The sequence below is a fragment of the Centroberyx gerrardi genome, chromosome 11 (assembly GCF_048128805.1).
Source record: "Centroberyx gerrardi isolate f3 chromosome 11, fCenGer3.hap1.cur.20231027, whole genome shotgun sequence".
Classification (NCBI taxonomy): Eukaryota; Metazoa; Chordata; class Actinopteri; order Beryciformes; family Berycidae; genus Centroberyx; species Centroberyx gerrardi.
Window position 1 is genome coordinate 24,898,764 of NC_136007.1, and position 25,619 is coordinate 24,924,382.

At 43.8% G+C, this 25,619-nt stretch overlaps 1 protein-coding gene across 5 annotated transcripts; it reads right to left on the reverse strand.

Moving 5' to 3' along the window:
• Positions 1 to 2,385: 2,385 nt before the first annotated feature.
• Positions 2,386 to 24,296, reverse strand: mark4a (MAP/microtubule affinity-regulating kinase 4a). Of its 5 annotated transcripts, none has more exons than XM_071906170.2 (18): positions 24,243 to 24,296; positions 21,396 to 21,593; positions 20,325 to 20,378; positions 15,608 to 15,656; positions 15,115 to 15,180; positions 12,833 to 12,903; positions 12,667 to 12,723; positions 11,899 to 12,135; positions 8,570 to 8,689; positions 8,349 to 8,448; positions 8,053 to 8,162; positions 7,261 to 7,447; positions 6,776 to 6,987; positions 5,991 to 6,094; positions 5,105 to 5,389; positions 3,756 to 3,838; positions 2,939 to 2,987; positions 2,386 to 2,776 (listed from the first exon to the last, which is right to left on the reverse strand). In XM_071906170.2, exons 1-18 carry the CDS (start codon positions 24,294 to 24,296, stop codon positions 2,386 to 2,388), a joined length of 2,427 nt encoding a protein of 808 aa, XP_071762271.1. The 5 variants fall into 5 exon arrangements, with proteins under 5 accessions (XP_071762271.1, XP_071762272.1, XP_071762273.1 ...); XM_071906171.2 differs by having other exon boundaries at positions 2,386 to 2,725; positions 2,906 to 2,987; XM_071906172.2 differs by having other exon boundaries at positions 2,386 to 2,722; positions 2,943 to 2,987; positions 3,752 to 3,838.
• Between the last annotated feature and the right edge of the window lie 1,323 nt (positions 24,297 to 25,619).

A 25,619-nucleotide genomic window follows, 5' to 3' on the forward strand; every position in this document is an offset into this window, starting at 1 on the left:
AGTAAATCAGCAGCCAAACAACATGATCTCTGTAGCCTACATAAATATCACAGTACGTTATTCACTAAAAACAGGGAGGGAGAATAGAAAGCTTTCTCAGTTTTTTCTTGTTTTTTTTTTTGTTCGTTTTTGTTCGTTTTGTTTTTTTTTTACATTAAATATGTACTGTATGAAGGCGCTGGGGGTAGTTCACTTTAAAGGCAACTGGACTAACAAGAAGAAAACACCGTCCACACTGCCTTCATCGTGTCTTTCCAGAACACTCCCCTCCATCCCCCACAGCCCACAGTCATCAATAATGGACAGATCAGTTTATGTCAGAGGTCCACCAGTGCCACAATGCTGAAGGATGTCTGAGAGGGCGAGAGAGAGAGGGAGAGAGAGAGAGAGAGAGAGAGAGAAAGAAAGAGAGGGAGGGAGAGGGAGAGAGAAAGAAGAAGAGGAAGAGAGAGAGGAAAGTAGTCCATTCAAGAAGAGGAGGGTGGGATATTTGACTGTGTCTTGTGCTGAGTGTGTGTCTCGATGTGGATGAGTCTGTGTGTGTGCGTCTATGTGTGTGTGTGTGTGAAGGTGGGATTGTAATCTGAGAGGCTGCGCTGCTTGGCTGATCCACGTTTGGTGTCTCCCTTCAATATACTGAGATGATGACTGAGGTGAGATCACATGGCACAGAATAGAACCAAAGAATTGCATTGCACTGAAAATAACCAGACTCTTCTCCATTTTGTTGTTCACCGTGGTGTGACGTCTGACCGCTTTCTGTTTTGGCATATCCTTAAGGGAGTTCAAGGGCAAAGGCTCGCACCATGAACCGCTTTCGTAGTTGCACGTCGCACAAATTCACCCCTCGCTTTTAACCGACTTGCGAGATTTCAGCAACTAGGACTTTGAGTTAGGATCATTTTTGAAAAGAAACAAACTAGGTGTCACCGGTTTCATGGCTTGAATGCAACTCTTGGAAAAAAAAAAAAAAAAAAAAAAGGGTAAAAGGGGTGAAACGGGGCGGGAAGTTGGGTTCACAGGAGATCCAAATGCTTTGAACATGAGTGAAGTTTTACTGACCGTGACCAGCGCTGACAGACATTGAACCCAGCCAACCAGAGAGCAAGAGGAGTTTCTCTGAAAGGATATCATCCAGTGTGTGCATGTACTGTGTGCAGCCCTTTCAAAGTCCATTTTACCTTGTGGAGGAGCCAGCGTAGAAAACTAAGTTACAGTAACAGAGGTATGAAAGTTATACAATCCATCTTTTATTTAACCCAAATCAGCTGTGTTGATTTAATTTTCATATCGGTGCAGCTAGAATCTAAAATGGAAAATGAGATTACTGTACCAAAATGTTTCTCTTCTCCCTGTGCGCATGAAAAATTAGCTTAGTATGGTGTGTGTTTCTCATTAAACATATCTACATCTTCAATTTTGTCCTGTGCAGTGGAACTGAGCTAACTCAACGCGAGGGAGAGAAAACCACCCTACCAGCTAATGCAGTTGATGATGTCACTGGCTCGTCAGTGTCGGAGCGAGCTTCGGATTGGCTGTTTTGTCAGCGTCGGCCTCTGATTGGCTGTTTCAAAGCCCTGTCAGCCCCGCTCCCACTGACCACAATCCATTGCAGCCGACGCTGCTGTATGTACACAAATCAACGCAATGCAACCCTCTGCGGCTGCTCGTCTGCGTCTGCTCACTGAGTTGGACCGCCTCCACGTTTGTGCATATTATTGTCCCCCTAGGTGATGAAAAGTCAGCGGATAATCACTCTCATTGGTATCAATGTCAAAACGGGAAGGAAAATGAGCGGTGCACGTAAAAGTGACGCACAAAAGAAAGAGGAACGAGTGGCTTGTCGACGACGCCCGATGCACAAGAGATGTCTTCTATAGTGGTGGAGGTGACGGTGGTTCGAAAACAACGATGAGAGCAATAAATAACAAAATAAAAAGAGTCATTATGGCTAGATTAGCGATAAAAAATATTAAGCTGGATTCCCTCCGATCCAGGTCCAGTGGGTGTAGTTGCTCAGTAGAGAAGTTGGGTGAGCTGGAGGGCACAGCTGGGTGGGGGTGGGGGGGGGTGGGGTGCCTCAGTCTGTGTGACTTCATGGGTGAGGTGTGTGTGTGTGTGTGTGTGTGTGTGTGTGTGTGAGAGTGTGTGTGTAGGGGGGGGGGGTTGTGGTCATGTGGCCACGTAAGAGACAGGAGGAGAAGTCTTTTCTCTCGGGTCCAGCCCCTCGCCCCTTCTCTGCGTTTTTTTTTTTCTCTTAATTATTTTCACACACCCCCCCATCTTCGCGCGCACACACACACACACACACACACACAAACACGCACGCACAGACACACACACACACACACACACATACACATACACACACATACACGCCCTCACTCAAAGTTCAAGGTCCTTGGAGATTTGGGTGGCAATGTCCCGGAAAGCTAGCGGTGCCCCCCAGAGTCGCGTGTAGCGCACCCCGTTAGAAGTCTCGGAGGTGCCCGTGGAGAGGTGGCACACCTCGGCCTCGAAAGCCACGCGGCCCCCCGCCACCCCGTGGGTGCAGGAGAGCAGGAAGGGGCCGGCGTGGTGGACCTGGCAGCCACACCCGAGCGCCGCCTCCCGCAGAGCCAGTACCACCTCTGCAGGGTCCCGCCGCCCGCCGCCTCTCAGATCCCAGCCACGTCCGACGGCCCGGGGCTCGGACGCTTTTTGATGCCCAGGTAGATAGCGACTGGGGGAGAGAGGGAAGAAGGAAGACATGTTCAAGCACTGGACCGAGGCCACGCTGTACCTTCCAGCTACTAGTCTATAAAGGAAAGCACAAATGCACAACATCTATTTTTTAAACCATCATCTGATTTCTCAATGTGATTCTACTGATGGATAATCAGGAGACGGAGTGCCAGCAACTTGTTGGACCAGTGCAAAGCTGTCTGGCACAGGATACTGACCTTGTGACCGCAAATCTGCTGATTCCCTCAGATTCATTTGTGACCCTGTAGGACAGACAGGCAGAGTAAGAGGTAATCCACCATAGAGTACAATGAGCCTCGTGAACAATCGTTCAATCGTTCAATCAAACGATGAGATGAGATGGCATTTAGAAGTGGAAATCATACGGTGAGACCAAGCAAGCATCAACTACAAGTGACCACAAGCACCCGATGTGCAGGACAGTGCGTCCTGGCTGAGGGATCTCACCTTACAGGAATGCATTATGGAGTTTGCTCATTCACAAATTCTAAAGCATGCACTCCTAAGACTATGAACGGCAAAAGTGGGTTTTACTACACATTCCCGTTCATTGTGCCAAAACGTGAATTAACATAAAATGAGGCTCAATCCACCAACCAGAAATACAAAATAAAAACATTTCTCAAGGTATGTTTATGCACAGGATGAGGATGAGGAATGAGGATGTGGGAAAGAGACTTGATGAAGCAAGTCTCCACAAAGACAATGATCCTGAAAAAAAAGGAAAAGAAAAACAAAACAAAAAGGGATTTTCCCTGATCGTAACCATGCTTGAAACCAAAAGTGTGGGACCTGGACAGGCACAAGCACGAAGGCAGACGGTGGATATTACAAAAGCACAGGTAGCTGAACAGAGGCGATTCATGCAGACAGGGAGTAATTAATAGATGGGGTGTATGGAGTATTCGGGCGGGCGGGCAGGCAGACGTAGACTTTAGCATTTCCCACGACCGGGCAGGCAAACGGGCGACACAGGCAGACAGAGAGAAGCGAGAGACATGGGAACTTACTAACTGTTTTTGATCCTTGTGGAAGAGTACAACCCGAGACTGATTTGTTTGAGCCCTGGCGCTTAGACGGGTCAAGGTTGACCCTGACGCCATGAAAGGGGAAGCAGAGCGAGATAAAGACGGGAGAAAAAGAGGGAAGATGGGGGTAAGAGGAGGGAGGAGGTAAGAGAGAGTATAATTGAATCACAGGAGAGCAAGTGGTGGAAAAGAGCGCAGCGCAGGAGCTGATTGGCAAGGATAAAGCTGAGGTTTGATAAGATTAGACATGTGTGATTATGACGACTGGGAGGGAGAGGGGAGGAGAGGATAATCCAGGGGCAGAGAAGGGCTTGCCAAAAGGCCCGGCTGAATAAAACGCTCCTATAAGCATGGATCCATATTCAAGTGTGAAGCTTTGCAACAACAATACTATATTACTATATGAGTAGGTATTGGCTTTGATTCCTCCTCACTTGTAGAGCGACACTCTCTTAACATTTTGCATTTTAGCTGACATTCTTATCCAGAGTGACTTACAATCAGTGCAACATTAGAATAAGCTTAAATTCCTAGATCACCAAAAAATAGAAGCAACCAAATATAAGCAATGCAAAGGTCAGGGCTTTAGTGCTTTTACAATACTCCTGTACTGTGAAGGAGAGAGTTAGAAAGGAGTGTAGGAACTGGTGATGTAATAACTGCCAGATAATATAATAACTTCTTACAAATGTGATAAAATGTCCATCTAAATGGGTTGGAAATGTAATTAGACCTGTTAATGTAATGATTTGCTGGATAATGTAATAACATCACATTATTACATTAACCAGCAATTATTACTTCATAAGGGGTGCAATTTGTTTTTACTGATGATCTAATAGTAACATTGACCAATAACGCAATAACAATTAGTTATTACATTATTAGTCAATATAATTATGATTATTATTATATCATCAGTAAGTATGTTACACCCATTTTGATGTAATAATCATTGGTTAATGTAATAATGTGATGTAATTTAATACAGTAACAGGTTTTACTAAATTTTCAACCCATTTAGAAGGACATTGAGATGACATCATCAGGCAGTTATTATACTTTCAGTTTCTAGAGGGATTTTTTTTTGTGAGCAATTAGAGTCAAGTGGGGAAATCATTCACTGGGAAGAGGACGACATTAGGTACTTCTTTAGTTTTCAGTCTATGACGGAAGACAGGAAGAGACTCTGATTTTCTGACTCTATCACACCCAAGCAAGAACTATAAAGTGACAATAAAGTGACAGTTCACAGGTTATAGCCTTTAGCATAGTTTGACTATTTACAGACATATGAACTGGGCCTCTTGAGGCCTTTAGTGCGTATTTACCTGCGAGTGAGTTTGGAGGTCAGCTTGGTGAAGAGGTTGGAGGTGGCCCGGCTGCGGGCGTGGGGCAGCGGGCTGGTGTCGTGGTGGGACAGGGTGGGGGACGTGGGCGGGGCGGAGTAGACCGGGGGGCCGCGGTCCCTCAGCTGGCCCCCGTGGAAGGTGCTGCGGATGGTGGAGCCTCGGGTCAGGCGGCATCGGTCACTGGAGGAGGAGGAGGAGGAGGCCCCTGCCCCGGAAATACTGAGCGTGGAGGGAGACGCCGGAGGCAGGCGGTGGCTCAGGGAGCTGCAGGGAGGCAAATGAGTTATTCTTACACCAGAGCTGCTGTCAGCTCCTTTTTGACCTTTTTTTGCTTCTTAAAATGTACTTTCTTTGTTCAGATAAACTCACCTCATCCATACTTTTTGCTAAAACAGTGCAATTCATCATCTCAAAAGATAAAAAAAAGCAAGCATTCATGCCTATTTCAACTCAAAAAGTTTAATGTACTTTGACCATAGTCCCAACCCAGATTCTTTCCAAGTGAAAGAGTTCGGGAATTAAATTTGATGAAGGTGACAATTCAGAATCATGATGATTTGTTTGCTCTTTGTTGTTTTTGATTCCAGTATTTTGAAGTTATTTACTAACCCGTAAATCAAATCAAATCCATCTTGTGTCTACCTTGCAAAGTTAACGCACAATTTTGAGACTTTTTATGTTATTTATGTTACACACAAGAAACTAGTTGGACCTATAAGTGATGATTTGTGATGCTGTGGCACCATTCTGGCACCACCCCAGCCTGCTTCTGGCTAATCACAGCATCGTGAGCCATCTATGAGCAGACTGTAGCAACAAATACAAACATTAAAACCCCCAGCACCAAAGCAGCCATGCGGCCTACCTGTTGTCCTTGCCGTTCTGCAGGAGAGAGTGCCTGTCGGTGCCCGAGCGGTCTGTGCACACGTATGTATTCCGGCGGGTCATGGCGCTTCCAGGGATGTTATTCTACAGAGCGGGGAATAAGGTCAGAGGTCAAGACAAAGGTTAGCTAAGACTTCGCCATGATGTACCAGCTGTTACATGACAAACAGTGGAAGCTGTTACATAGAAATCCCCCATTATGCATCTATCCTATGTTAATACTACAGTGTCCAGTGTAGCAGTTCCTTTTCAATGTTGTACAGTAGAACATAAGTATTAATTCTTTATCTCAAACCACTGGCCCCTTCTGACTGCAGAACAGAAAACAGGACTGTTTTTTTCCAAACTAATTACTTTCAGGGGAGCAGCAAAAGTGCAACATTACTATAATGTTCCATTCAGTACAAATTCTATAATGGTTACACCTTTATATTAGTGATGATAATAATGATACTACTAGTAATACTACTACTAACTACTATCCTACTAACTTTAGTTTTATCACCATTTTTTCATCAAACTCATAAAAAGAAAAACAATACAATAGTAAAAATTAATGGGATAAAAGACATCACATGAAAACTATTCTATTCAATTAAATTAAGTTTTAAGAAGTGATTTGGAAGATGACAGTTTGCAAGCCCAAGCTCCTCAGGCAGGTCATTCTAGAGCCTAGCTGGCCCTGACTCCAAAAAAACAGTCACCTTTAGTCTAAAGCCTAGACTTGGTGCAACATTTCCCAGCCCCTGTCCCTCGGACCCTTACCGTGGTGGCAGTCATCTCTTTGCGGCGGTCCGGGATCTCGGACTTGTTGGGGTTGTTGGCACTGCTGACCATGGGGCTGGAGGGAGGGAGGCTGTGGCTTCCCATCACGCTGCAACTGGCCTTACGTGAAGGCATCCGCCCCTCCCGCAGCTCCCGGTCGCCCGTGCTGGTCGGGCTCCGCTTGGGGTGCATGACTGGCATGGAGGGCCCGCCTGGGTGGCGGAGGAGAACAGATGTAGCGTAAACACACAAAGACAAATGTAAGGAAATATCCTGCACGTGGCAAATAGGCAGAAATTCATTTTATTTGTGGATTTCATGGATAGGGGCATATTTGACAGTGGGTTATTAAAAGGTATACACAGCCTGTAAAACACCTTAACCTGTATTTTAGCCAGCATCTGTAATGTGATTATGGAAACATAGCCACTTTAAGAATGAAGACATGGCCATGACTCCTGAGGCACAACCACCAAAAGACTCACAGAAGTCGCTGTGTCGTCGCTGCCTGTGGTAGGTGGAGGCACTGCGCTGGGTCTTGCTATGGGAGGAGGAAGAGGAGGAGGAAGAGGAGCCAGTGGCCGAGGAGTGCTTGTTGGTCCCGTTGGTGATGGGGCTGGGTCGTACCCTCGCCAGGGACAGGCTACTGGCTGAGCGAGTCTCACCGCCGTCCTGCAACACCCACAGTGACATGCTAGGTGTAAGGCGGAAGGTGTGACTGAAGAGGGTGTTCGAAAACGTCTACTATCATAGGGACAAGTGACACCTTGTATTTTTTCTTGCTGCACACACTAGTCGTCAGGACGGCTGAGTGGTCTAAGGCGCCAAGGTTTCTGGCGTCCCATTGGACTTGCCTTGCAGGTTTGAATCCCATTTTCCCTACGATTCCTGACTTTTCAAACACTTTATATACCGTAACCACATAATTACAGCAATGCACTGATGTGATGATGTGGCTTTTAATGAGAGCATTTACATTTCTTTCAAACATGTATTATTAGTCAAAACAAACTTCCTTTCTATCTCTCTCCTTAGCTCTTACTGTATGTCCTTTCCTAATACTTTGCTCTTACATGCTAATTCTATGGCCACAGGAATATTGTAAGGGAATTACAGTACAGCCCTGACCTTTGTCCTTCTTACCATTGGTTGCATGTAAATTTGGTGACCTAGGGATTCAAGCTCCACCGTTGTAAATTGCTCTGGATAAGAGCGCCAGCTAAATGCCTGATATGTAAAATATGAAGGCAAATGTTTGCTCGATTTAGACAGCTCACCTCGCTTTTGAGGCCCAGCAGTAGGTAGGTGGCGGTGACCTCATTGTACTTCTGATTGAGCAGAGAGTCCTTGATTTCCTCTGGTGTGAAGCCCATCCCAACCATCACCTCTGAGGGACACAGACAGGGAAATGTAAGCGATAAGGCAAGAGATTGTGACATAAAACAGCTTGACTGGATTCTTCAGTTTTGTTAGACCTCTTAGTACACATGTCGAACCAGAATGGCAGACAAGCCTATAGCCCATGAGCCAAGACGGAAGTGGCGGTGGCCCAATAAAGACCCGGCTGACTCACCTATGCGACTTGCATCACTATAGTCCTCTACAGGCTCTATATGGGGCTTCAGCTCCTCCCCCTCATACCCTGCATTTATCCACTTGTCCTTCATGACTTGCTGTAGAAATGGAAACACAAAAAATCTGCATTAGAAAAGAATTCAGTTGGGAGTGTTGCATATATAGTATAGCGAGATACGTAGGCTATATCTTATGTGCTGTGTGTTTTGTGCTCCTCACCTCTAGGGTGCAGCGTTTGGAGGGGTTGAGCACCAGGAATCGGCGTAGGATCCCCTCACAGTCAGTGGACATGTAGAAGGGCACGCGGTACTTTCCCCTCAGCACACGCTCTCTCAGCTCCTGTGGGCCACGTCAATCACATGTTAGAAAATATAGTAGGCTACATCTCTAGTTCAGTACAGCAAGAACAAGACCAAGCTGCACACCAACAAGGAGCCAGTTGCATAAACCACGTTTTAAAGGTGCTAGGTGTAACATTTTAACGTCAAGGAATCATTACCATATATTTTTTAAGACATTATTATAATTATCGTAAACGAAGACTGTCAGTCTTTACCGACCTCTATACTTCATTTTACATTGTGTGCCACCTATTCTCGCGTAGCCACACCTCTGGCTCAAATGATGGAGGTCTGGAGAATATACAATAGCTGGTTAGAAAAGGGTGGCGACACTATGGGCTGTCGTCAAAATTCAAACCAGTCAAATTTCACTAGGGCGAAGCAAGGCGCTGACGCTCACTTGTTTACTGTTGTAGGAAACGACGACAGTAAACACTTAGTTAGCTAGCTAGCGAAACAAAACTTGCTAGTTTCATTTACCTAAAGAGTTAATTTACCTAGAGATTTACTCGGCAATTTAGCTAGCGTTGTAGCTAAGATAACGATGGAAACTTGCTCTGCCTGGGCAGAAAAGAAAACCAGAAGTGGTGTGGTACGAGAATCCTTTCTCAAACTTAAGAGTCAATCAACGCTGCCTTCAGCTCAGCAAGGTCATGTTATCACACGTTTTATGTGCCGCCAGGTCGGACACATTTCACACTAAATCTGCTGGACTGCTCTATGATACAAAGGCAGACTGCTTTATGGCACAAAAAGCAAGAGAGCGCTGTTCTTCCAGCATAAACAGAGCTAGAGCTTAAAGAGTTTCTGGCCACAGCAGAATACCACTGATGTGAGATAGAGGCTTACAATCGTCTCAACCGGTCTCACTTGTTTACAATAATAATATGGTATCACAATTAATTTGACAATGATATATTGGTGTTTTAATATGCTATACGTAGTTGTGTTTCTGTGAGTTTCTACATTATAATTCTGATGTGTCACACATTTAAATGCTCTTGCTCAAAAATAACAGAAAAATAGATGCTGTAACAAAACTAGCTTTTTGTGGCAGTTATATTTTTGGAATCAAGAAGCACAGAGCTATTTTGTGCATAAGCTATGTATTTGATATTCTAAATAGTTGAACAGTTGATACATTGGCCACTATGCAAAAATCACAACATATCTCCAAATAATTAAAACTCAAGTATCAGAAAATTATGATTTTCCCACTCATAATCCGACTCATAAGTATTTCTGGCAGGACCTAAAGGTATGTTTACACTGGTCTGAAATTATCTAATAAGACCAGTCTGATGTAAGAGTGTCTGTTGCATAAACATTTTAATCCCTAGGTCCCTAACTGTATGCAGTATGATGGGGTGGGGTCAAATATGGGTGGGGTTAAATACACATTTGTCTCCACTCTCTGGTAGAGCTCTAGGGGGCCATTCATTGCCATCTGTTGGATCTTGGATATAATTCCTATTTTTAGTTTTTTCTAGTTGTTTTTAGCTGCAGTTTTTACTGCAGGGTGCAATAGCATTACAGAAAACAAACAAAACAGATAAAGGATTAAACTACTACTCATCACTGTGGGTGACGACGTTTGTAATAGAGACTAAAAGGCCAATATTTGGTACCAACTACATAGAAGCTTCAAGTGACAAACACCTTAAACAAGTAACATTCTATACACATAAAAACATAGAAAAAAATGTCAGGGTGTAGCAATGCTAACTGTTCTTTGTCCTGACCTCTCACATCAATACACATGAATACAAGGGGGCTGCTTGAAAAGCATGGTGCAACGTCTTCCGTGCACTGGACGATGTGTTTTTATGTAACTTACTGTATAGGGGGAACAGGCAAACTGACATTTCAGTTGTTCTCTATATAGGTCACTGAATTAAGATATGTTTAAAAATGTATCATTAGATTCACATAAATGGCATGAATGAGGTATGAGTATGAATTAGAAACACCTAAAAATAAGTGCTCTATAAAATCCCTGTTTTGCCTTGTCTGTATAAATACACTATCATAGATACATTCTACATTAATGTTCATACAGTGTTAAATGCTAAACAACTTGGCTTATGTCCGATGACCAGGTTTAAATTTGAATCCATATCTTTTAATTATTGGTAATCTATTCCCATGTTTTTAATTATGTTTCTTGGGTGGACAAATTCATACAAATAAATATCTTAGACTCACTCTGTGCACTAAAATAAATGTGGCAGTTAGTAAGTTTCATTTCAGCATTATCTGTATTAGCAGCTTCAAAATGCTGTCACTAAAGACAGCTATTTATATTTCTTTGAAATTTCAACCACAATTCACAGCCAATTTGGCTATCCAAGATGGCGTTAAGACAAGTCATTTTTATGCAAAATACGAATGTAGGTGTTTATAGCAAATCTAACTAAAGGTTGGATTTAAGCAGTAATGTAATGGTAAAAAAATGTGGGTGAACTATGACTTCCAGCTGGTGAAGGCACAAAGCCACCAATATGTACAAAAATCAATTACATTTCCAGAAAATAATGAATTTATGCTTGATTTCCATAAAAGGCCCTATCCGCATACATCAGTTTGGTTCTTTAGGTGGACCACACCATAGCAGAACCTTTTAAAGTTCTCTATAGCATCATGCTCAAATGGTTCTACTGTGCATAGAACCTTTATAGTGCTATAAAGCCTTTAAGAATCCATGAAATATCGCAAAGCAGCAGCATTAAAAGGAAAAATCCACCCTACAACAATTAACACTGTTAAAACAGCTATTGGTGATGTACTTTGCATTTCTGGGTCCATTTTGTTTGGGGTGTATTTGTCTTATTTCCAGGGAATGGCAAACCATCAGGTTTTGGTGTCAGTCCCTCAGAATCAAAGAGCAAAGGCTTCTTTCTAGAGCCGCCATTTTGCACCAACACTCAACAATCATACAGGGAGAAATCCATCGTAGAAGAGGCAGAAAGACCAATTTTTCCACCAAGAGTAGCCTCAACAGACCAGAATGCAATGCAGCCGCAAGACATGCTGTGTTTTGAGTAAGGGGCGTGATTTTTGCTTTTTCTTGCCTGAAAAAAACTTTTTATTTTACCAAATCAAAGAGTTGTTTGAGCCATTACGGTTCCACATAAACCCACACCACTCTATCCACAGCACTCTTCAAGAACCCCCCTGCTTCTGACTGTAGCACTCCCAGCCACTTGCCTTCAGGTTCTGCCCGTCAAAGGGCAGCGAGCCGCTGACCAGCGTGTAGAGGATGACTCCCAGGCTCCAGACGTCCACCTCGGGCCCGTCGTACTTCTTGCCCTGGAAAAGCTCGGGGGCGGCGTAGGGCGGCGAGCCACAGAACGTGTCCAGCTTGTTGCCCAGCGTGAACTCGTTGCTAAAGCCGAAGTCGGCGATCTTGATGTTGGCGTCGGCGTCCAGCAGAAGGTTCTCCGCCTGAGTCACGCGTGCGGCGACGCAGAGGAGGAGGCAGGGATGGATGGATGGGAGAGCAGGAGGAGAACGAGGGAAGAAAGTGGGAGGAGAGAGGAACGGAAGTTGTGATGAAGAAAGAGAGAGACAGGAAATGAGAGACAGATGGGGGGAAAAGGGGGAAGGGCGGGCTTTAGCGCTCGCGTGTCATCCAACAACAGAGATACTGGACGTGACTCATACTGTATATATGTCAGCGCTTGTGTTCATGAATGTAATAATCTATTAGAACAGAAGCCAGGCTGTGACGTTCCCCTCCTCCTATCCCCTTCCCGGCTTGGTGAGCGTCTTGGAAGAAGAGGCTCTCCGCTCATCAGCGCTTCACTGTGTGATTAAGATGCGAACGGGCCGCTTTCACAGACACGGATTAAGACTAGTCCGACATTAAAAATTACGGTTCGCCGTAATCCGGCGGTGAAAGAAAATTTCCTAGTCTCGGACTAGCCTTAATCCGCGTCTCCGAAAGCGGCCCAAAGTGTCTTCCGGCTTTCTCACCTTCAAATCTCTGTGGACAATGTTCTTCTGGTGGCAGTAGTGGACAGCAGAAACAATCTGAGGAGACGAGGAGACGGGCACAGAGGTAAGATAACAGATCTGAAATACAGACAAGTAAGAGTGAGGATGGATACAATGTGGACATGGAGAGGCGGCGTGTTCATACCTGTCGAAATTTGGCTCTGGCTTCAATCTCCTTCATTCTCCCATGAGATACGAGGTAGTCAAACACTTCACCTGAGGGTGGGAGCAGGGAGACAAGTAGTCAAGTACAGGTAATACATCTAAATCATCATAACTATACTCTATAATTTGAGAGTATATTATTCATATAAAATAGTCAGTTTCACTCATGAATTCAATTATTATATTAACAAAGTACATGTGCTGTTTTATTCCCTTGTGCTTATTCAAACACATACGACCCTTACGCAATACTGACACACTGGTTTATTCTTAAGTAAAATTACTGGTTCATAATTTTCTCCACAGACTATGGCATATTCAAGGGCAATGTTGATGGTAGCCAAAAAAACTATATGAGGGGGCCATGGTGTGTGTGTGCGTGTATGGTTACACTATATTATATATGAAATCCAAATATATCATTAATCACCTTATACAATTTTTGTACCAAATAACTCCTATAAGACCTGATGGATTCACAGCATCTTTACTACTGTGCATCTGTCACATAAACTACAGTTCATGACAGTAAAAAAAATGTGTCACTCGCCTATCATTGAAAAGCTGTTTTTTTTTTTTAAGAAAAACAGATTGTTCTGGATACTTGTACACAAGACTTAACAGAAGTTGTTTCAATGTGTGAGTAGTAACTGCTAAATTTTGGATTGATAGAGTGAATCATTGTTGCATATTAAATTATGCATATTTAGATAGGCATAAATAGACAGAATTCACAGATTCACGTGCCAATAATTGCAATTAACCTTGAAACCTTCACAAATAATGTTCAACTTAAAGGATAATGTTCAGTAAAATATGATTTTTGGTAGTAGCGTCCTGAAGTAAAAATTGAATTTGGTAAAACAGTCTTCATAGAAGTCTGGGTCCCCAAACACCTCCCTAACACATGACTATGGTCTTCTTATATCTGACTAAAAGCATTACGGACCTTAAAGAAACACACAGTTGAAACTGTGTCTGTGACATTCTTCAAGGTCACAGCAGACACAGAACATGGTTTAGGCAAGAAGAGAGAAAAATAGGGAAGGCGACAAGACAGTCACTTCCAAAAGTGGCAAAGATGGAACAATGAAGCTTCAGTGTAATAAAACAAAGGACTGTAAAGTTAGATCTTGTGTATTGGTAACCAGAGGAGTTCATCTTTTGAACAAAACCAAATGTATGAATACTGGAGGCTCTGTGCTGCCTGAAACTGTGTTTAAAGTCTCACACTGGCACCCATTACTGCACAGAGATGGCTCAGCTATTGATGTTGTGGTTCCATACTCTATTAACTATGAATGTAGAGTTATGCAACAACTATTATAGTACAGTCCAGAGTTATCTTTAATTCAAGGCTATTGTCTTCCATATCAGATTAACAGGAAAAGAATCTACACTTCATTTTGTACTGTGCACGGTCCTAACATGTTAGGGTGTATTTGGCTGGGTGAAGATTAAAACAGTATCAGGTGAAAGCACATAGTTAGAGAGTCATAGTTGATTTAAGGCTATATTCTTCAATATTAGCGCTGCAAAAAAAGTTATTTAATTTAGTATTGAGTCCTAAATTCTATAAGTGAAAACACTGGCAATGGGGTGAGATAATTCCATTTGTCTCTTGTCTGTCTCACTTCATTTTTTATTTGTTTCCAAAAATTGTCTATTGTCAAGTGACAATGTCTTGAAATAAAGCAGATCATTCCTCCAGTATCAAGATAATTTCACTTGATTGAAGAAAATTCTTTAAACAAGTTGATATGCATTGGAAACAAGTGAAATTTTCTCACAGTATAGGCATTTTTTTTTCTTCAGATTTTAAGAAAATTAGGATTTTAAGAGTCAATACAAAATGAAATTACTTAAAATTGATATTTTGCAGTGAGATTAATAGTAAAAAATGTACAGTGCTTTTAACTCATGGTCCCCACATTTCCCTGTGTCAAAGGTATTTGGACATATAAACATTATACGAAATGAAGCAAACATTTTTTGTCATTTGTTAAAATGTTGATTAGAGGTACAAGTGTTGTAGACCTTTAATTGTTCTTCAGATATGGACTGTGCTTTGTCTGCACTTTATCACCGTTTCATTTCATATTCAATGAGAAAAGAGTGCAGACCAAGAATCTCCCCCCCCCCCCCCCCCAAAAAAAATGCACCATCGTCCAAACACTGATCACACTGGATTTAAGAGGTGCGGTTCCACCCATGCTGTAACCTACAGCATAATTTCCGGTCATACAGTAGTCATGCACCCACCTCCACTGGCGTACTCCATGATTAGGTAAAGGGTCTTATCCGTCTCAATCACCTCGAACAGCTGCACTGTAGCCCAAAAGACAATCAGATTAAAACCAAATACATATATACAGTATATATATAGAGAGAGAGAAATAAATCCCTCTCACGTTATAAATGATAACACCAGCCGTCTGTCTGTCTTAATACCAAGGGACCCCCACCACTAATGCTGTGGGGGGTTTTGATCCGTATGACATTTGAGCTTTAGAAAATCCGCCCCCCCCCCCCCTCCAACCCCATGACCTCTATACCGAGGCCTGAGGAGCTGCTTGATACTGTACGGTCAGCGGCTGCTGCAAAGCCTATTCAGAGCATCACTGTGTGTACTTCCGTCTGGTCGCACACATGCCGGCTATTTAGGCTAAACATACACAAAAACACACACACACACAGAAGCATGGATGCACACACACACACATTTTTGAAGTGCATTGGGATGCATGCGCCTTACCTATGTTTGGGTGATTTAAGCCTTTCATTATTCGTACCTCCCGAAAGAGCTAGGAAGAAGAAGAAGCAGAATTTTAAAGTCTTGACAGTATTGAACGTAATCAAATCTCGTGCTCCTGCGTCAAGCAAGTGGCTTTGTAGCATTTAATGCTTTTTTTCCCACATTGCAGTAAAACTGTACTCTCAAGTGTAAGGACTAGGGCAGTAAGCTAGATTTGGTCTTTTTTTTGCTGTTGATTCATCATATTCATGTGAAGAAATTGATTTCAGTTTACAGTATAGACTGTATAGAGCTTATCAAGGTCTTTTTTGGACTTGTCTAGTAAGGTTGTGAACAGATTATTTTCAAACTGATAGCACTACTTTAACACTAGAAGGCAGCCAGAGAGCACAAACCAACACTGAACAATTCTCCACCTTGCAGTTACACCCAAAGACATCATTCCTATCACTTAAACGTCAAGTTAAATTAATTTATTGACCCTGTAAACAAACCCTTAAGATTTGGAATCAAGTCTCTATCTCTATTAGTTTCATAGTTCAAGCTATAAAATGATAAACCTCTAATGGCGGAAATCCCAGATCACCACCAAAATCGAATGAATTGTTCCTTGGCCCAAGGCCGATCTGTCCACCAAATTTCATGGAAATCCTTTCATAAGTTTTTGAGAAATCCTGCTGACAGACAGACAGTCAAACTAATAGGAGCGACAACATAACCTCCTTGGTTGAAGTAATAAAGCTCATTTGGATGTTATAAGTTCAGACTAATGTCCTATGAGTCCTTCTCCTTATTGTCCGTTGAGCAGATCCAAGCTGCACATTAGTAAAACATTATAGATATAGTTTTTAGCTTTATAAGGGTTGTTTTCCTCACAAATACCGACTGTAAATGCCATGTGATTTCTTAGTGGTTCTTCTCCTTGCAAGATGCAAACAGCATGTCAAACCATTGCAGTGGAGTTTCAATTGTAGGGCAGAATCTGACCTACAGCTCTCCAGCTCAGTGTGAAAGACATGATGGACTCTATGATTAACTACTGTATACCAACAAAATCCCTCCTATCACCATGTCTCAACTTGTAATGGGTCACATCAACAGCGACGCTTCTCCTGACTCATTTTTCCATGGAGTTCTATAGGAAGATTAACATGGGAAATTAGCATACTGTAACCACTTGACCACAGTAATTAGCATACCAAGTAACCACTTCATAGGTTGGTGAAAGGAGTGTTAAGGCTACTTTAATAGCTCAGGGCTTGGGCGTTTATTAATCACATAGTCAACCTCTTTATTCCATGCTATGGTGGAATCAATGCTGCTGCTGGAATCAAATGGAGATCCACTGAGATGCAAGAGATTGTGGTTTATACTTTAGTCCTAAAAATACCACTAGATGATTTTCTGTCTCTGCAAATGAAAATCAGATGGGGGGTGGGGGTGGGAGGGTGACAATAACCAACACAGCCCCCTCATCGTTTAAACAGAAAAACAACAAATGGTCTCGCCCATAGATGTGATGAATCTACAGCCAAAAAAAGAGACCAACTTCTACTCACTGTCTCCATACTTGCACTTCTCACTGCGTGTGATATGTCTACTCCGGGGGAATATATTCGTACGCTTTGTCATAGCAGAGCAGGGGATTAAATTTGAGCCAGCCACCCAGGTTTCATGAACATGACAGCACAGTCCCTCAACAAAAGGCCATCACTGCAAAACCAGAAACTCTCTTCCCATGTCATCAACTCCAACTGGAAACAGAAAAAAAAAAAAAAAAAGGAAAAGATGGTGCGATAAGCTTTTCTATCCTCTTTGCTCAATCCCCCCCCCCCCCCCCCCCCCCCCCCCTCTCTCTCTTTCTCTGTGTGTGTGTCTCCCTCCGTTCCCCCTTCATTCAATTCGTATTCCTCCGTCTTTTCCTCTGGCAGTGCCCCAACGTCACTGTTGCCATAGCGACCCAGGTATTAAGACCGGGCTCTTTCCCGGCGTTCTCCAGCTGTGCTAGAGGGAATCTTGGGATACGTAGTGCTGAGAGCGTCGCGCCCGCCGTCCCATAATTCCCTCCTCGTCAGCCTCGTCATGGCCAGGCGGAGCAGTCAGATCCATCAAAACACAAAACAATCCCCCGGCTACGTGTTTGACCCCGGCCGCCGGTAACGACTATAAATAAATAGCGAACCGACAATGCAGTTGACAGGAATGAACATGCATGCACTGTGGCAATGGAGCTCCTATTGCAATTGTAATTACAATACTTCCACCTAGCACATGGAAATAAATGGTGTTCAAATGTAGGTCTAGGCTCGGATGTGTTGCGTCACACCAATTTCAGATTAAAAAGGGATTAAATTGCCAATGTTCCTGTTGTCTTTGATGAATGATCAAATAATTGAACCTTAAACTGACACATTATGCAATTTCCAGGTGACCTGTTTCCTGGTGGCCAGGAACAAATCGAGCCCCATCATTGAAACCAGCATAAAAAACCAGTAACATCCTCCTGTAATCTGCGATTTCCTTCATATAGGAGAACCATCTTCAGAAATGTCGAGCTTCACCGCTTCCTACCGTCAATTCACAGTCTCAGCCTCTCCTCTGCCTCTTTACCCCACCACTCTACATCTCCCTCTTTCCTTCTCCCCCTTTACATACATAACAGGCTAGATTATGCTAATATGGGCTCTTTCATGTCTTCAGTACTAAGGATTTTCTCTAGCCCACGGGTATGTAAAGAAGCCTGCTATCATCGCCGGCCAATTGTAGAGTATTCTCCCCCAATCAGCGGCCAATCCGGAGCCTCTCTCGTCCGTCCTGTCCTCAATGTTGCACCACTGTCTCTCACAGCGACCCAGAGCCTCATGTTGCACCACAGTCTAGTCAAAGGAAAGCATTGGGACGGAGCAGAGACCCTGCAATGCTTCTAATATTCCAGCCAGGTAAGGTAAACAAAATCCATTTTTGGTCACGATGTAATCACCAGAGATACGATGAGTCAAAATATCAGGATTAAAAGGAGGCCAGAGATCAAGAGATGGCTGGCCCAAGGTAGAAAGAGCGGAAATAAAAAAGAGAATAATAATAACTAGAATTTATTTACTTAATCCTTGATGATAGCAATGCAAGGTCATCCTGTTGTACATACAGAGATTAAAGAAAAGATTATTTACAAAGAAAAACCACTATCAAAACGACAAAAATATATATCATCAAAAGGATTATTTTCTTTTTTTGCTATCGATTCTGGGCACATTTTCACCGACGTCTCGTGCCATCTCATGTAAACCGGTACAATGTTCAGATCTTCACATGTAGCGGGGCGCTATAGACTTCTTCCAGTCAAACAAAATCATGCACACATACACACACACACCACCATTATGGCCAATTATTTCATCCCTGATTTGATCCTTCCAGTCTGTTCACTTCTTGCCCACAGGCATTGGAGTTCATGTAGGCCGAGGGGAGGTAGAAAGAGATGAGTGAGAGAGAGAGGGAGAGAGAGAGAGGGAGAGAGAGAGAGAGAGCATTCTGACTAAATGAGGGAGACACTTTGGCCCATATGTGCATATAAGCATCTTGGTGGCTAAATATAGGTTGAACGAATGTTTGTCTACATATGTTCTCTCTCTCTAAGCTTTAATTCACATTTATTCACACTTTCTCCTGCACCACAAGATAGTTCTTGAGCGATACCTGACCCTGGCCATCCAGAGGTATTAGGCGTGCGTGTTAGGGCGGAAAAGCATGTGATCGATGTCGTCGGATGATAAGATGGAGATATGTGAACATGTGCTCAACTCATGACCAAACGGCCTTCATGTCAGCCATGTTGTCTCTGGATGCCTACCTCTGCTAACCTACAGCAAACCTCCAGATATCTACCGCTGGTTTGAGTCAGGCCAAGTCTGCGTCTGCACCACGCTGAGGTTTTGCCCTTGATGGCCGGCGAAACCAAAGCGTCCACCGCTCCGCCTCTGCCCTTCATGCACAACAAACCTCGAGTGTGTCCACCATTCAGGCTCAACCCTCAACATGCTGACCAGCAGGAAAGAACAAAAAGAAGCCAGCCAATCAAAGGCCCTCCATGTGACACACACACACACCTAAGCATTTCCAAAGACACTTCTCACAACATGCGTCCGGAACTAAACGAAATGGCCACCGACGCATCATCCGGCAAAAACGGCTTCAACTCATGATGTAATTTCTTTGTTATCCACAGCAACGCAAAGGCAAATTAAGAATAGAAACAACAACAAGAAGAAAAAAACAAAAAACGATGGGTTGGGTGACCACGGTCTCCGGGATGAGTCACTCCCCACTCAGGGCAGCGATTAGCCCAGAGAGAGACGAGAGACGATCTCCAGAGCAGAGGTCTCCTTTCGCTCCCATCCAGTCCCTAGCACCTGCCAAACAGCATCACATCCCACGAGCCCTCTCTCCATCTCCTGCTCTCTCCCTCCTGCCCCTTCTGAAGGAGGGGGGGGGAACAGCTGAGGAAAAAACCTGAACCTCTCTAATTCTCCAACTGCATATCAGTCTTTCGTTAAATTACGTCCGGACGACCAAATCCTCACGATCTGCGATGCGTTGTTGTTGATTATCACTTAAGACTGTGGTTTATGTTTTGTTTTTCTACCTGGAGACATGAAGCACATTATCCTAAATACATAGTACATCAGTATAAAAGAGAAATAAAAAAGCTGAGGCTCACCTTTTGTAGGCTGGTTGGATTCAACTGAGTTTTGTCAATGATTTTTATTGCAACCTGGAAGAGACGTCAAGGGAATTTGCGATGAGGAGATGTAGATAAGCACATCATCAATTCATCAGGAGAATTTATGACCACACTTATAATTTGCCACGTTTAATAGCCTCCTCACATCCTCTGCTTAAAAGGAAGCTCCGGGACGCTCAGAAGCTCTTCCTATTGATCCACAACCAAGAATCCTTTTCCAACGTCCAAAAGTTATCACGCAGGGATTTTTAGATTGTGTGCTGTGGAGCATTTGTTAGCGATGCCAAAGCTAGTGGATGTGGAATGAGGCCATCGCTAATATTTACTTCAATAAGCTGTAGTAATGGCAGTTTGAAAGGCAATTTTGAAAGAAGTGGTTTTAATCCCCTTTGACTTGCATTGGCAAGGCTAACAAAGGCTATAACAGAGGTTTACTGCCAATTTTTCCAAAATAAAAACAATGGTTTCAAAATGTTTCAAGCATCATAAGAGGGCACTTGGTTAATGGGACAGATGAAAAATCCTGGATCCATTTAACACTCCACCAGTTCTAACCAAATTCATATCAGTACTAGCTCAATGTGATACAAATAATGTCCATCTTAACAAGTCATTTAGTATTCAGTCTAAAAATCTTGTATTTCTTAAACCATGTGAACAAAAGTGACAATGGGGTGAGATCATTTCACTTTGGTTGCAATGCATTTTCACTTGTTTTCTGAATTTTCTTGAATCATAATATCTTGAAATGAAGCAGGTCGCCCCACCAGCATCAGGATGATGTCACTTGATTCAAGGAAATTCTTGAAACTAGGTGATTCGGATTGGAAGAAAGAGGAATTATCTCATCCCATTGGCAGAAGTACTAGATTAAATGACATGTCAACACATCAGCAACACCATCTCACCCTTTCAAACATCACAACACAACAGTCTACCATCTTTCTCTCCATCCACCCATCCATCTACTCATTCGGCCTCTTCCCCACCCTATTTTCCACCCCCACCCCCCCTCCCGGACCTCCAGCGCCCCCCCGGGGGTCTCACCTCCTTGCCCGTCAGGATGTGGCGGGCCAGCTTGACCTTGGCGAAGTTCCCCTTGCCGATGGTCTTGAGCAGACGGTAGTTGCCGATGTGCGGCTGCTCGTCGGAGCAGGAGGCGATGGAGTTCCTGCAGCGGGCGCCCAGCGAGCGGCTGGACAGGCTGGTGCCCTTGTCTGAGCGGCTGGCCGCCAGAGACACATGCTGGAGGGAGAGAGAGGGGTAAAAGAGATGAGCGAGGGGGGGTCAGTGCCACCAACAACACCAGGGACCGCCATATACTTCTGCCCTAACAACCCTCTTGGCTCCCATAGAGACGGGACATGTACTGATGGAGCGCTGATCATCTCCAGAAGTGACCCAGGTTAGCTCCTGTTCTCTGCACACGCTCCTTACGCACTGTGTTCGCCCCTAAAGGAACATGGTGATAGATAATATGTCATTTTAAGGTTGATTTCATTGTTTCAAGGCAAATGCTTAAAGCCAAGGGAATTCCCTATAATGCCATCTCATCTCTCCTGTTGAATATCTGCTATGATCAACTCGATGGAGACATTTCATGAGTTTCATGAGTCCGTCTCTACACTACCAGAATCATCCCACCAGATGTTTGTTTGACAGATATAAAGGAAGCAATGCTCCTCCTGAGCTTGGGCTGCATGTGAATAAGTATCACTCATTTCTGGGTTAACAGCTGCTGTCCAGCGGATGAACACTTGAGCATACTGTTTCCATTTTGGGTCCAGCATCGTCTACTTGACCGCTGGAAGACAGAATATAAAAGAAACACTTTGCTGAAAGCGGGAGCTGGCCCACAAGCTTCCACAGTCCCCACAAACAGTTGGCCGCGCTAGTACACGTTAGCGCTCGATGCCGGACCCGAAAGCTTTAGAGCGTCGTGTGGCGATGATAAGAGTCCAAAGCCTTTGAGTCACAGATAATTTCCCAGCCAGGAAGCGGAGCAGAAGAGACAGGGAGGACAACAATGTGCATTTACAGAAACAAAGCTCGATGTGTTTCAGCGTGATGCGGCTTCTCGTCACGTGACAAATGAAGGCCCTGAAATTGACGAGACACAGAAGAGGAGAGAGAGAGAGAAGAGGGGGGAAACAGAAGAGGAGGAAAGGAAAAAAAAACACAAGAAGGCAATACCGGGAGATGGGGAAAACATGATAGCAGATGGGAAAGAGAAAGCATAGAAATGGAGAGAGGGTCACTATGAAACCAGAGGAGAGAAAGAGGAAGAGCGAGAGGGGAATAAAGAGTAAAAAAAGCGAGCAGATGCCGGCACAGTGGTCCCTGGCCAGTCCCAGGGCCTGAGGCATCACACTTCCATCCCCCCAGCATGTCATCTTGCTCTCAGCTTCACACACACACACACACACACACACACACACACACACACACAAACACATCCACACACACACACACACACTTAGGCCCCACCTTCAGACACTCCCTCCCTTCCCATGCTTCCATTCCTGTTCACACGCCCCACCTATAGAGCCAATTTGGACCCACTTGCTACAATCTAGACACCGATCGCTCCTCGCCAACAGCAGTGTGTGGAGAGAGGAGGCACACACACACACACACACACACACACACACAGCGAGCGGGAGTGCGCTTGGAAGTACATTTAATCCACCGACTGTATTGCATGCCCTCCCCCCTCCCCCTCATCTTCACCTGTGCCAATGTGGCACTCCAACATTTTTTTTTGCCAGGTCAATTCACTTCTGTGTCATCAGGGGCTTTCATTCGTAGGCCGCCGGTGACACACAAGACGGGATCAGGAGGAGCCCGCTCTGACGGAAGGAGAGGATCAGCGTTTCGGGATCAATCGTGCACCTCCCTCACACACATGCATGCATGTCCCTGTTACACACATTACACACACACACACACACACACACACTGGCTTAACCATCCTTCTGTGCTGACAAACAGAAGGGGGGGAGGGGGGGGGGAGGGGAGGGGAGGGGGGGTGTCCTCACAAGTGTTTAGGACCCAGAAATGGCACAGTGATGATTTGGATATGCATCACTAGGGAGTGTGCATGGCTAATTTTCCATATTGTGTTCCTTTCTACAGAGATAGATAGATACACACATAGATACTGACATGCAGGACTCTACTATTCAGTCTGTCTTATGTAAATAAATCCCCCTGGCTTCTGCAGGCCCCTACTGGTTTCCACTGTACTGAATGTATGGCGCTGTCTGACACCCACTGGCTCTGGGGTTGGGCGCTTTGTAGGCTGCGCAGCAATGGATTGCACATCATTTTACGCAGTAATCCTCTCGCTTCATAGGTGGAACAACCTAGATATTCCATATAAATTCATTTTTCCCCCCTGTGCACGCGTCCCACCCATTCAATTTCTGGGGAATACACACACACACACACACATAGACATAGACACACACACACAAGCAGCAGCAGCGGCAGCAGCAGCAGGGCTATAATGTGACATCACTATCTCTCCACAGCCTTATAATAAGAGGTGACGGCTGGTATTGAGGCTTTCTGCGCATATCCGCTGAGTGTTATCGTATGCGGATGGACTCATTCCGGGCTGTTTGCCTGCCATCAGCTCTTTCCCTGCACAGACACTCAAGGATAGCCCATTTTGAGAGAGCCTGCTCTGCTAAAATATCCATCCAATATCACCTCCACAGTCCCTTTATCCAGCAGGAAAAACAGCATAGGCTAATACCCCCCATCTGCACTGTAAATAAACACAGCAAATACTGAGGGGCTCCACATATTAGGACATCTTTGTTCAAGGATGCATCATTTATTTTTTTTGCATGCACACAAATATAGGCTATAGGCTGTAATTGCACTTACATGGTCTCCAGTACTCCTGTCGTTTCCAGACGGTAACGCAGAACGAGAAGACATGTTTTTTTTCCCTGAGTAAGAATCACGGTGTGTTGACGCGGATAATATTTACAGGATCAGGCTCCACAGACAGAATAACATCCGCAGATGCGACCCACCGTCCCGAATCAATCTGCTTCTTCTCCAACCGGCCAAGCCGTGGTCGAGAGGAGACCTCTGCCTGTCATGGCAGCACTGGGTATCTGGTGGGGGGGGTGTCCTCAAACAAGCTGCATTTTCCACCATGCACTTTGCAAAAGACGGCCGATCAACGATGCAGCAAATGCAATGCAATGCAAATCCCGAGCATCGAATAAGTGCTAAAATGCGGTGATGTTTGGCCGGAGCCCAGCGTCTCTGTGGCGACTCTCCACCCCCTGCCTCATTTCGCCATACAAAACAAATACGGCTCCTTCTGGATGTGTGTCATCTCCGTTTATCATAATACTGACCGATATAATCTTTCAGTTTACCGCCCCGACGCGATGCAGCCCGCTCCCCTTTGCAGCGGTCCGCAGGAAAACAGAGCCTACGGTGCAGGGGGAAAAAAGGCCGAAATGTTCAGAAATCGGTATTCCCGGTCGGCGAGATGCGCACCAGCGTCAAGACAGACCGAATCAAGAAATATTGGACTTCCGGTTATACGTTTCAAAATAAAACCTTATTGGCGATAATATGTTGCAACGGGTTTTTATTTTTTGCAATAAAAGTGCCACAGAGAATTAATTAATTAAATATAAATATATACAGAAACAAATTATTTATTATTATTATTATTATTATTATTATTAGCCTATTGTTTTTCCTCTTCTTCTCCTTCTTCTTGATATATTATCATTATTATTATTATTATTATTATTATTACTATTATTATTATTTTCATTGTCATTATCAATGTTTTGGTTGTTGTTGTTAATGTATAACATGTAATGACAATAATAACAATAGCCTAAGACAACAACAATAATTATTATAATGTTAATTTATATCAATCAAAACTTCAATCAAATTTGATTTATACAGCACATTTCATACAATACAGTGCACATCACATAAGCAAAATTAAAATGAGAAATGAAAAGAATGATATCAACAGATAAAAGTAAAAGAAGAATTGACTTATAAAAGAAAAGGGGAAATTAGGCTACATACAAAGAGAAAGAAACAAAGAACAAAACAAAGAGAGAAATGTTAAAAATGATATTAAATAAATAAAATAGAAAAAAAAGTAGAAAAATTGGATTGACCACATTTGATAAGACGTATATATAGCCCTGTTAACATTATGATTTATGTCACTTTTCAAAACACGGTTACAAAGCTCTTCAGTAAAAAAAAAACAAC

Bases quoted from the DNA above. Each gene is read 5' to 3' on its own strand.
- mark4a (XM_071906170.2), bottom strand. From the start codon at position 24,296: ATGTCTTCTCGTTCTGCGTTACCGTCTGGAAACGACAGGAGTACTGGA. The intron at 21,594-24,242 runs GTAAGTGCAATT...CTCTCCCTCCAG, and splicing joins ACAGGAGTACTGGAGACCAT to CATGTGTCTCTGGCGGCCAG. The intron at 6,095-6,775 runs GTAAGGGTCCGA...CCCGCTCTGTAG, and splicing joins AAGAGATGACTGCCACCACG to AATAACATCCCTGGAAGCGC.